Source organism: Humulus lupulus, chromosome 2 (genome assembly GCF_963169125.1).
Source record: "Humulus lupulus chromosome 2, drHumLupu1.1, whole genome shotgun sequence".
NCBI classification, from domain to species: domain Eukaryota; kingdom Viridiplantae; phylum Streptophyta; class Magnoliopsida; order Rosales; family Cannabaceae; genus Humulus; species Humulus lupulus.
The window spans coordinates 146,025,563-146,038,910 of record NC_084794.1 but is presented as its reverse complement, the minus strand read 5'-3'; the positions used below and the strand labels follow the sequence as shown (position 1 = coordinate 146,038,910).

At 35.1% G+C, this 13,348-nt stretch overlaps 1 protein-coding gene across 1 annotated transcript; it reads right to left on the bottom strand.

Moving 5' to 3' along the window:
* Positions 1-515: 515 nt before the first annotated feature.
* LOC133814822 (uncharacterized) lies at positions 516-2,879 on the bottom strand. The gene has a single exon (XM_062247734.1). It carries the CDS (start codon positions 2,877-2,879, stop codon positions 516-518), a length of 2,364 nt encoding a protein of 787 aa, XP_062103718.1.
* Between the last annotated feature and the right edge of the window lie 10,469 nt (positions 2,880-13,348).

Below are 13,348 nucleotides of genomic sequence, written 5' to 3'. Positions count from 1 at the left end.
GCTTAGATACCTAATTGTATCACTTTAGATCCATAAAAGTCACTTTTAGATGCCTATTATACAATCTCATGTTTTCACTTCAACTTAAGTAAAAACCATTAAGTGTTTTGCACCCCATCGTGTAAACATCTTAACCATTATATTTAACAAATCTCAACCTAAACGAGTCCGAGATCTCAGTAGTTTAAAACAAACACAGTTGAAAATAGACTTAAAATGGAGCATTTAGCCATAAGGCCTTCTTGACCAAAACTTGAAGTTAAATCATAAAAGAAATGACTTGAAACTTAGCGGAAGACTTGAGGAAACCCTATCAACCTTGCAGGTCAATTGATTCACACTGCATTATTCAAACAAAATCCTTTCCAGCTAGTGACGGAGCCAGAAATTATGCTCAGTGAGGGCTTCGAAAAATATTAATTTGAAACTAACAAAAATAACTAATAAATTGTCCTTATAAATTTTCATGTTCAACAAAATAAAATAGGACACTGTCATAGAAAATAAAATAAAAATTACAATCTGCCTCGACGGGTTTTCATGTTTTGAAATCGTTGCATGATAACTTCATTGTCAAGGCTATTGAAAATGTCTTTTTCAATGTACACAAGTAAACAATCATTCATCCATTGATCTCCCATTCGATTACGCAATCTATTTTTCAAAATATTCATAGAAGAAAATACTCTTTCCACCGTAGCAGTAACAACAGGTAGAATCAATGCCAATGTAATAAGTCGATACACCAGTGGATAGACAATATTTTTCTTTGTCTTGACCATTTTTTGAGCAAGATCTCTAATACTTTTCAAACCCAGGAACTTCTCAGTAGTACGTACATCAATAATGTAAGTTTCAAGTTGATCATCAAGTATCATAAGCTCAAAAGTAGAAAAGTCTTTGGGATAATACTTAGCAAACCGGACCAACTTTTTTTTGTCAAAAGCTACAAATGAATCACCAGGGCACAAAGAAGCTAAACAAAGAAGTAGTACGGTGTTTACCTCATTGAAATGTTCATTTAGCTCTTGAAGTTGGATATCAATAACAACAAAAAATAATTCCACACGATAGTGATGTAAATTTGTCATTTCTTGAGTTTTGTGCCGTGATCGACCTTGGGCAACAAATGTATCATCCATATCAGGAACATCCACATTATATTTAGCACAAAAGGTTGAGACTTGATTAAGAAAGGAATCCCATTCATTGTCTCTCATTGCTTGTAATCTTTTCTTGCAAATTTCCACTAATTTCATGGCATTTGCAATATCTTGATCTTTTCTCTGTAGTGCTTTTGACAATTCATTTGTTATTCCCAACAATGCTTTCATTAAATGTAGACTGAATATAAAATCAAATGTTAACATCAAAGACAATAAATTACTTGCTTCAAACCTTTGATCAAAGTTTGCTCGCCCATCGTCTACTATTATTTGAAGAACATTAGTTATAGGGGAGAATAAGTTAATCAAGCTTACCAATGTAGCATAATGTGAACCCCAACGAGTATCACTGGGACGTTTAAGATTGGTTTCTTGATTTAGCCCTCTTCCACTTGAAATTTCACCACACTTGAGTGCTTCAGAAATAATAGCATCTTGCTTTTCTCTAAGAATATCACAACGCTTAGAAGAACATCCAACGACATTTATCACCATAGTTACCACACTAAAAAGATAAGCAACTAGAATATGTTTCTTTGCAACAGCTACAAGAGCAAGTTGAAGTTGGTGAGCAAAACAATGAACATAAAAAGCTGATGGATTCTCATTCAAAATAAGAGTTTTAAGACCACTGAACTCTCCTTGCATATTGCTTGCCCCATCATAACCTTGTCTCCGCAATTTAGATATACTTAATCCATATCTAGAAAATAATTTATCAATAGCACCTTTAAGTGACACAGCTGTGGTATTGGCCACATGTTCAATTCCCACAAATCGTTCAATCACACGCCCATCTTTATCTACATATCGCAACACAACAGCCATTTGCTCCTTAGTTGAAATATCACGACATTCATCAACTAAAATAGAAAACAACGCATCTCCAATTTCTTTAATAATGATATCAAGTGTTTCAAAAGCTGCAGCCCTCACAATATCTTTCTGAATATCAGGTGATGTTAATTTTAAATTCTCAGGAGCATTTTTCAATGTAACTGCTTTGATGTCTTCATTATGATTAGCAAGAAATTTTAAAATCTCAAGAAAGTTACCTTGATTACTCGAGTCTCCAAATTCATCATCACCACGAAAAGCAATCCCTTGTTGCAATAACAAACGAATGCAATCAACTACTGCTTCCAAACGACTTCGATACTCACTACGAGCTTGCTTTGATTGTTTTTTAAAAAATGTTTGAATATTTTGTTTTTCGTTCATTAACGCTTCACACATTTTCCTAGCTTGATTGTGAACACTAGATGGACCTCCAACATGAGTATTAAGTCTTGCTTTTCCATTTTTAAAAATTCTGAATCCTTGACCAACAAATGAATCACCACCTGATTGTCCTCTGCAATTTGATTTAAACAGATAACAATACAGACAAAATGCACCATCTTTTGATACACTATATTCAAGCCAATTTTGAAATTCCTCATACCAAGCACCGTTGAATGCTCTTGATTGAGTTCCAACTTTTGTCGATGGAAATGGCTTGAGGTGAGGTTGACAAGGACCTTTTTGCATATATGTTCGCCGAACTTGATCACAAATTTTTAAAGGATGGTCCATAATCGGTGTTCTCAATCCTGGGTCACTTTCAAGATCTTCAAGATTTATGTTGACATCCGCATAACTTGATTTTGTAATTTTATCATTCTTTCCTATAGAAGTTGAGGAATTTTGTATACTTTTAAAATTCCTCTTCATACCTATTGTAGTTAAATATATGAAAGATTAATAATAAGACTTGTGAATATGATTATAATTATGAAATATAAAAATATTACATAATTAGAATCTAAACAAGGAAGCAAACAAACAACGTTAACTATAAAACACACAACATACCTCAATAAAGATTCGATTTAAAGTAATTGTAAATTTGCTTTTCTTTTATAAATTCAAAAATTATATCATCAATTCATTCAAGGATATATATATATATATCCTCAATGAATATAAGGCCACTTTTTCTCCTTGAAGTTTATTAATTACATTTAGTGTTGCACATGGTTGTTTTCATGCCTCTTTTTCAATTTTTTATTTGTAGTATTGTTGTAAGATTTTTTTTTATCTAGTTTAATAGTTTGTGGCCCCTTGTACTATTTCTATGGGTTCACTCAAAAAAAGAAAAAGATATATATATATATATATAATATCTTTATACGACATCTAATTTCTAAACAAATGCAAATAGAAGAAAAAAATCAATCACTAATAGAAATTGAAAAAACAAAAGAAAGAAAAACAAAATGAACTACTTTGTTGTGTTATTTAAACCATTTATTATATTAAAAAAAAGTAAAGGAAAGAAAGAAGAAGTTACTCACTTTTGCAATTGGTTGTGCTATTTTCTAAGACCCTTTTGAATTTTGGCTCACACTTGCCTCACCAACCAAGAACGTATGGGCTTGCTCTCCAGTTCAAAGGTTTTTTTTTTTTTTTTTGAGATGATAGCTTGCTCTCAAAGTTTATTTTATTTGACTGTAAAAATTTTGGTCTGAGAATGAAGTTTCTAGAGAATTTTAAGAGACTTCCTATAAAAGAAAAAAAAAAAAAATCTAATAGCCTAATAGGAAACAAATAGAACCGTACAATTGCTTGTGTATTAAATATATAATTATCAATTTATTGGGCTGGGTTTGGTTTGAAATAAATGGGCTTAACAAATTTAAGTAATGCCTTATGTTTTATAAAAACTACATAGATCTGTTTTCTTTTAATAAATATATAAATGAAAAAAGACAAGAATTAATAAATATCAATGTGTATATGTTGTTTTTTTTAATATTTTCAGTGAGGGCTTAAGCCTACCCAAAGGCTTGACTGCCTCCGTCACTGTTTCCAGCTACTAGCATGACTTCTAAGCTTTGCCTTTACCTACACAAACAAAGTAGCTGATGAGCTATAACGCCAAGTAAGGATGTGAAGTATATACTAGAGAACACAAGTCTCGAATTCATGACATAAACATAATGCAGTAGAAACTTTTAATTAACTAGCAATACATCTGAGACATTCATAAGTCAAGTATTGCATCATAAATAACATTCATTCATCATAAACAATTTTTTGACCATCTGGTTCAACATAGAGGTCATGAGCCTCGCAACCCAGAGAATACTTAACTCCTATACCAAAGGGCATACTCTGCTAATTCCAAGATGACGGTACCTGTATTGTGGTTAGCTCCACTGTAATGTCTCAAATTTTGATATTAAGGCTGAGTGCCTTGACTACAATGCCTGGAGGGCCTAATTTGGATTATATGCGTGATGATGTGTTATAAATTAATTATGTGGTAATGTGATTAGACATGCATGATTGCATGAATTAAATATGCATGCGGGTCCATTCCTGTGAATATGGGCGTGTTTGTAATTTTGGCCCGTTGAGGGCATAAATGTAAATATGCATGTATTATGAGTGAGGCCCCAATGTTATGGGGATATGTTTGAGATGTGTGGTCCGACATGATCCTAGGGAGCAGGTTAGCGGAATAGTCACAACGGGGTCGAGTACCGGGCTCGGGGGAGCCTAAGGGTATTTTGTGAACATAGTTCGTGTTCGAAAATTACTGAGTAAAGGGTGGTGATTTAGTGTTTGTTTAGGAGTGTCGAGGATTGAATGGGGATTTCCAGGATTACTAGAGGATTAGTGGGAAATGTGGAAACTGACGATTTTGCCCTTGGGGCCATTAAAGGATAGGGTTATGTCTAAAGGGCATTCTAGTCTTTTATGCAAGGGGTAGGGCACTTTGTAGTTGACTGGTCTTTTGACTACTTAGAAACTTGGATAAACATTAGAAAAACAAAAAAAGGAGGATAAGACTCTCTCTCTCTCTCTCTCTCTCTCTCTCTCTCTCTCCTTTTGCCATGTTCGGGACTCTCTCTTATGCTTAGAAGAGGCTTTGGAAGATTGAAGGAAAAAAGGCTGATAATTTCCCTAAGTTCACGAGAATGAGACTAAAGGATGGGGCTAGAAGTGGGTTAGGAGTAGCTTGGGGTCATGATTACATAGTTAAGGTAAGATCTATGCTCTGTTTTACTAAACTTTCTGGTTTGTTTTGGATGTTTTAGAGTTTTGCGCTTAAAGATTGGGATCCTAAACTATGCTGAAGTTTTAGCTTAGATTTAATGGTTATATGCTGCACATATTGTGGTTTTATAAGATTGAGATGTGATTCTGAGTTTGGGGCAAGTTTAGGTGGGAATTGGTGATGTTAGTTTGAGAAAATGCAGGGGAAAAACTGGGTTCGCAAGTCCGAGTCGCGACCCTGTTCTTCAGGCGTCGCGGCTTGCATGAACAAAAAGGCTTGGGAGCCTCTGACTTTGCCCAGGCATCACAGTGCATGCTGAGGCACGTCGCATCCCGTGTCCTTTAGCGGAGAGAGTCGTGCTCTCTGACTTGAGCGCGCCGCGGCCCTTGTGGGCCAAGCCGCGATTCAAATGGGAAATTTTATCCAAATGAAGGTTTTAGGCTCAGGAACAAAATGTTAAGGCTTGGGAAGGATTCTACTACGTGGTTTAGTAGAATTCGAGGTCTCAGAGGCTAGTATGTTATTCCTAGGGTTTTTAATTGATTTAGATCATGATGGATATTTATTAGTACGTTGTGACTAGATTTTACCGCTCAGGCTCGGGACTAGGAGTCGTGGTCAAGATCACTTTGGGTTGTCAGCTCGGGACACCCGGTAAGAGAACTATTTGTACCCGTAGAGCTATGTGATGTATTGCATTATATGTATTGTTTATAGTTGTTATGTCATCCATGTGATTATGACTGATCGGCAAGAGCCGGGATCGGCAGGAGCCGGAAGCGGCAAGAGCCGCGAGCGGCAAGGGGCCAAGATTGGCGTTATGCATGCTGAATGAAGGCCGCCAGGGCGAGACCCTCAAGGGTGCTGTACACACCCGTTTGGATGGGACCGCAAACTTGGTGCCTAGTAACGCACCCCGATCGCCGGAGGCCGTTGTATTGTCGTGATATCCTATTTTATTGAGTTATTGTACTGTCATGTTATGGTACTGTTGTGTTATCGTATTGCTGCACTATTAGGTTGTTATGCCATTGTGCTTTTGAGTTGTTCTACTGCAGTATCGTTGTGTAATCCAATAGGATCTAGTAGTTGTTTGTTGTTCTAACTAAGTATGTTTTGTTTAGATATATTATTATTGTATGCGGTGCTTGAAGTTCTCTTGCTGGGCCTCGGCTCACGGGTGATCTGTGGTATAGGTAAGAGCAAAGAAATTGGGTCGAACAACCATGAGTTGGAGGGCATGGAGTGGTGTGTACATGTTTGGCCCACCTGGCCGCCACAGCTGGGGTTGTTTTAAGGAACACGTGGCAAGTGTTCGCTTTTGTCGCTTAGGTGGACTGTACCATATTTTTGGATTGTAAATGTATTTTAAAACAATATTTTGGGATCCCAATGTAACACTTTTATGAATTTTAATGAATGACCAAATCTTTTTATTTAATATTCATTAAATGGGTCTCTAATTTGATTTAATCGCACTTTTAACCTAAAACCTCGATTAGCGAGCTAATGGTACATTTATAAATCACATGGTAACAGCTCTAAGGAAGTAGGGCGTTTCACCCACTGTATGACTATATGTGGACCATTGTTACAGAGTTCATATAGGAAACACAAAATCACAAAATTTGCACTTACAACATTAAAAAAAATAGCTAGTGCGTTCAACCCAAATATATGGGTACTATTATGCATGTTCTTAGCCATGTAATTCAAATATACAACAACACATTTAATCTACAACATTCATAACATGCAAACATTCATAGCAAACATTTCACAAAGCTAAGTAACTCTTGGTGTATACTTCCTTACCTCTTGTTCTTAGCTTTTCGTGAAAAGTTCCCTAGTGCTTGTTTCCGATTGCTTTTAGATCCTATAAAGATATTGTGAGAATATAACTTAGTTTAAGACTTACTAATATCTTAAAATAAGCATAAGGATTTAAGAAAAAAAATCATAAATTCCCGACTTCTGGCCTAAACCCGAGCCCTCAGGATAAAAGAACCATAATACCCCTCTCGGAAACCCAAACTTAACTTTAAAAATTATTATTCCCAATAACAATTTATTCTTAATCTATGTTTGAAATTTCGAGTTCTAACTCCAAGTATTTCTCGAAATTCAAATTCCCGAGCCCCAAGCCCAAATCCCGAGTATCGAGCCCATATCTCGAGCCCTAAGCTCTAATGGATAATTTTTAAATCTTAAAATATTTTTTACACTGTTAAAAATATTTTCCCGAACCATAGATTGATAATCTTGAACTTAAGACAAAATCCTGAGTCTAAACCACTACTTGAAAATCAAGTAAGATTTTCCCGAGCCTTGTGCCTCGTCAAATTATTAAACTTTACTTCTAAAAATTATTCAAATTCCAAAAGAATAATTCTTGGGCCTTGGTGTTACTAAACCTGAGCCCTACGTTAAATATACAAAATTTTGGGACCAAATTACCATTTTGGTCCCTTGGGTGCACATATATCGCCATGCTTAGCGCATGCAATGTGTCCCGGGCACTTAGTTAGTTTTTGTGACTTGCAGCCGACACCATTTAGACTCACACAAGTCCTTTTCTCACAACCAACATCATCATTAATGTCCCCATCATCATCATCATCATCACCACCAAGTGTGGTGGTGGTTATCCACCATAACCACAACCTAATGGTGGTTATACCTCTCGGCCAAAGCACCAAAGGCCAAGGGGTTGGTGCGACACTTATTCTTAACCACCAACACAGACACAAGAGCTCCATAGGGTGTTAACCACCCTAGGCCATGGTTACATGACACCGTGTCATCCTCCATGGAAACCAATGGTGGTGTTGAAATTATGTGGTAATCGCCCACCAACAATGGTAACCACCCTATAGATCACTTCCAAACTTAAATCTAAACCTCTAAACAATTTATAGATCAATTTCCAAGAATTTTTATCATAAAAAATCATATTACAAACCATAAATATTCCCATTATTTTCAAGTTTAAACATCAAATGAACTAAAATAAATACAAGAGTTCTTTACCTCTTGTTGGCTGAACACCTTGGAGATCCCTTATCCTTTTGCTCTTTTAATTTCTACACTCATGAGCAAGAATTTCAAAGATACCATCCATTATTATGATCATCAAGAAAAAAAATAACTCTCCCTTGATTCCAAAATGTCTAGGTCGAAACCTTGGTGGTTCTCTCTCTCTTCTTGCTTGAACTATTTCATTGTGTTGATCTCTTCTTGATCGAACTAATAGAGAGTTGAGTGCTTTCTTTTTCTCTTTCCTTTCTCTTAAACTCCTTTTTATTTATTTCCTTAGTGGATTTCGAAAATTGCTGATCCAAAATGAGTAAATAACTTCCTCCCATCCGTTATTAGCCTTAGGTAACCATCTACCATTTCAAACTTCATTTCCCCCTCCATTTTCCTAGTTGCTGAAATGCATGAGTAACACTTAGTACATGTGCTGAAATTACACCTCCATCACCACTTAGTCTTAATTTATTTTTCCAAAAATAAATGATATCAATCCTTCCTTATAATAAGCTCCTCAACTATAGCAATAAGCTCCCCAACTATAGCAGAAATTATTGTTTCTCCCGTAGAAGTTATTAGAAGTTTTTTTAACTCTTAACTATCTAGTAAAATAAATATTTTACAACTCGATATTTACTTTACACTTATGTCTCAAACTTTATTCTAAAGTGATTCACTCATAATTCTTATAAATTAAAATAATATTTACCAATTATTATTCTAATTTCATTCAATCACATAATTCAAATAATTACAAATAATTATTTAGATAAAATAACAATAATAAAATTAAATCGAGTTAGTACATAGACCCCCTCCTCGAGGTCTCCATTTAGGAATGTCATCTTGACATCCATTTGATGAACATAAATTTTTATTGATGATAAGACAAATAATAATCTATTAAAGTTTTCCTTGCTACCAGTGCATATGTGTCAAAATAACCTATTCATTCCTTTTGTCTAAAACCTTTAGCTACTAATCTATCCTTGAAGGTTTGTATGGTGTCATCAGTATGATATTTTCTTCGAAACACCCACTTTTACCCAATTGATTTTGACCCTTGTAGAAGGCCAACCAATTCTCATGTGTGGTTAGAGATTATTTAATTAATTTTATCATTTATTGCTTCCTCCCGCAAAGTGGAGTCTCTTGAAGACATTGATTATTTGAAAGTTTTGGGATCATCTTCGATTTGAAGAACTGTTGGAAATTTCCAAGTGACTTCTTTGAGGCTCCCCTCTACTATATAAAATGTCTTCACTTGAGGGAATTTTTCATTTGATCCCAACTCTTTATGTCTTTGGCTTCTTCTAAGCAATATAGGTTGCTCATCAACCTTTGTAGGAGTCTCCTCTTGAGACTCTTTAATTATGATGGGTTCTTTTGAGTTGTTGTCATTGTACAACATGTTCTAAAAAAAACTCAGTCTCTCTAGATTCAATTATCATATTAGACTCCAAGTCTAATAATTTATAAGTTTTTCTATTTGAGGCATAGCCGACAAAAGCACATCTTATATGCCTAGGACCCAACTTGGTCATTTTAGGATTCGTGCTCTTGCAATAAGCAAGGCTCCCATACACTTTAAGATAACCAATGTTTGGTTTCTTTCCTTTCCATAACTCATATGGATATTATTTTTCTTCATAGGAATATGATTCAAAATTTGACATGTGGATAACAAGGCTTCACCCCACAAATTAAAACTCAATTAAGAATGTAATAACATAACATTAACCATTTCAATAAATGTCATATTTTTCCTTTCCCCTATAACATTTTGTTGTGGAGTATTTGGGGCATACAGTCATGTATTATACCATGTTCTTCACAAAAAAAGTTGAAATCATTTAAAAAATATTCACAACTTGTATCACTTTTAAGTACTTTAATTTCTTTTCTAATTGATTTTCAACTTCAACTTTATATATTTTAAACACAATAAATGCTTCATCTTTGTTCTTAAGCAAATAAACATATGTGAACCTAGAAACATTATACATAAAGGTAATAAAGTACCTACTTCCACCTCTAGTCAGCATACCATTCAGTTCATATAAATCACTATGTATCAAATCTAGCAAGTTAGACTTTCTATCAACACAAGGAAAACACTTCTTAACCATTTTTTATTTTATACATAGTTCAAATTTATTATGCTCAATAATATCACAATTAATCAATCCACATTTAATTTTTCTTTTGATAGTACTATAACCTATATGGGCAAGTCTATTATCTCATAAAGTAGTAGAAGTTGAGTTAAGCAATATGAAGAAGAAGTAGAAGCCTTATTGGTGTTCACAAAATCAATTAAAGTACAAAGTTTATACATTTCATCACAAAGCATAACCCTTTCCCACAAAAATCCCCCCATTTGACAAAATGAGCTTTTCGGATTCAAGCACTACCTTGATACCCAGTTTTCTTAGCAAGTCCCCACTCACAGGGTTTCTACTCATCTCATGTACATAGACAGTATTAGTAAATAAAACCTTCTCAATGGAAGTGAAAAAGAGATCAATTGTACCCGTTCCATCAACCTTGGACCTCTTCTCATTTCCCATTTGAATTTCATGCCTATCACATGTGTTCTCAAAGGTCTTAAAGAGAGACTTATCATAAGTGACATGGATGGTGGTACTAGTGTCATACCACCACCCTTGCACTTTCCCATTGATGGCATTGACTTTACATAATGTAGCCACTAAGTCTTCTTCGGTTGAATTCACTTTTGGCTCATTGTTGTCACTCTTTTTGAACCTATAGTCCCTTGTAGAATGACCATTCTTGCTACACACAAAGTAAGGCTCTTTGGAGCTCTTAAATTATCCTTCATTCTTGGGCCCAAGGGTTTGTCACTCTTGCCATGAGGATTCTTATGCCATCTCCCCTTGTTTTTAGGAGGTTTGGCCACTACAATGGCTTTTGAGGACCCACCAATAGACTCATCTATATGTTTATCCTTAGAATGAGAATCCTCCTTAATTCTTAGGTGCTTGAGAATCTCTTCCAAAGAGATCTTCTCATTCTTGTGAAGAATTTTCTTCCTATAGCCTCTCAAAATGGAGGTAACTTGACTATTATAGCACCAATGAGGAATTTCTCCAACAACACAATCTTAAGGGTGGAGAGCTTATTCACAATGATTTATAACTCATGGATTTGGGGGAGAAGGGGTTTATCATCAATAAATTTAAATTCCATGTATTCACTAATAAAGAATTTCTTTGTACCTTCTTCCTCTGATTTATATTTATTTTTCAAGGCCTCCCATATCTCTTTGGTGGACTTACTATGTTGGTGCCGGGGTCGTAAAGACAACCCGAGAGGGTGTTTAGGATCTGTCCCCAACATATGAGCTCATCTTCTTCACATTTCTTCCTATGTTTGATGACGTCCTGAGTGTCATCCTCCTTTGGTGGATCAAGGGCTTTCAAATCATTCTCCAAGACATAATACACCTTGAGAGTAGTGAGTAGAAACCTAATTTTGTCTTGTCAATGCACAAAATTAGTTCTATCAAATCTAACAAAATCTTGAAACATAAATTTCAAAGCCAAAATTGATGAAGATTTATCCATTGTGATGTAGAAAACAGGAAACAAGGAGATAAAGAGAATTTGATTGCTGGGGAAGAGTGAACTTACACCACCTATCTAGTTAGATTCACGATGAAACTTACATTGTAGAAAACTAAAAAATTAAGAGTGAAAACAAGTACAAAACTAAAAACAAAATTCAAACTACGACGAGAAGAAGAACACCACTTGAAAACTTTAAAGTTGAGGGAGAAACATCATAAGGCTCATACACAAGGAGTATTCCTGTCCAAATTCTATATTTCTTAGCCCACCATTGATGCTTGAGGCTTTTTCGAAGTGGAAAGGTAGTTGAGATTGAACAAGCCTTTAAAATTCTTAAGCCCAACACTTTCTTGATGTATTTCTCGGAGAAAACTTATAATATTTGAGAGCTATAGAGAGAGGGGCTAGAGAGAGAGTTTAGAAGTGTGATCAAGGTTTTAAAACCCTAAAATACCCGTTTTATAGTGTAGGCACTATCGTTGAGTCTAACAAATTGGATTAGAGCTTATAGACACATCATTTGGAGCTTAAAAAATGATACTATACAGACCAGATAGGTGACACATCACCTATCTATAGCGTGACATGTCGCCTGCTAGGCGATGCATTTCTTACTATTGCGTTAACTGTTGCATTTTGCCTAGGTTTTAAGTTCTAGATGATGCGCCGCCTACAAGGAGGAGATACAATGCCAGAGAGGCAGGAAAAACATTTCAAAAGTGACCTTAAACACCATCAAATGCTCCCAAACTTTTTGGGTATCCTTAGATACCTCAATGATCACTTTGGATCCAAATTTACAAACTTTAAATGCCTACAACAAACAGTTAAAATTCACACCTTCATTATGTGAAACTGTTAAGAATTTACACTTAGCTTGTGTGATACCACTTAGGATTTGTATGTTAACCAGTCCTAACAAGTTGTATCATGGATAATATTGTGACTTCACTTTTAGAGATCACATGGCTAAAAAGGAATGGTTTTAGTGAGACAAGCACGTCTGCTTACAGGCATCAAGAAACACAAGTACATTACAAGCTTGTCAGTGAGAGTTGAATTTTCATCCTACGATAAATGTGCTCGCAAGGAGAACCAAAGATGTGTAATTAATAGTAATTAATTACACATTTCCTTCACCAAGATATTTATAAATATAAGTTATTATTTAGAAAATAATGTGGAATTAAAATGCCTACACCAAAGGCACAAGAATAGGAAGCAAATTTTCTAGTTATTTTTTATTGGGATATTTGCGGCGAAAATGCCTAAGTTGTTAGTTTTATAACACTTAAATACCTAACTCTTTTTTTTTGCGGTGAAAATACCTTCCGTCAACAATCCTTGGCATCCGTTGGTACCTGACCGTCAAGTGCCATGTAGAGGTACACGTGGCAATTTGTAATTGGTCCATGCAATTTTAAACATGCCAGGTCACCTAATGAATGCCTATTATTTGAAAAACTTTAAAATAAATCTGATATAATTAAAAAAACTAATAAATAAAAACTAAA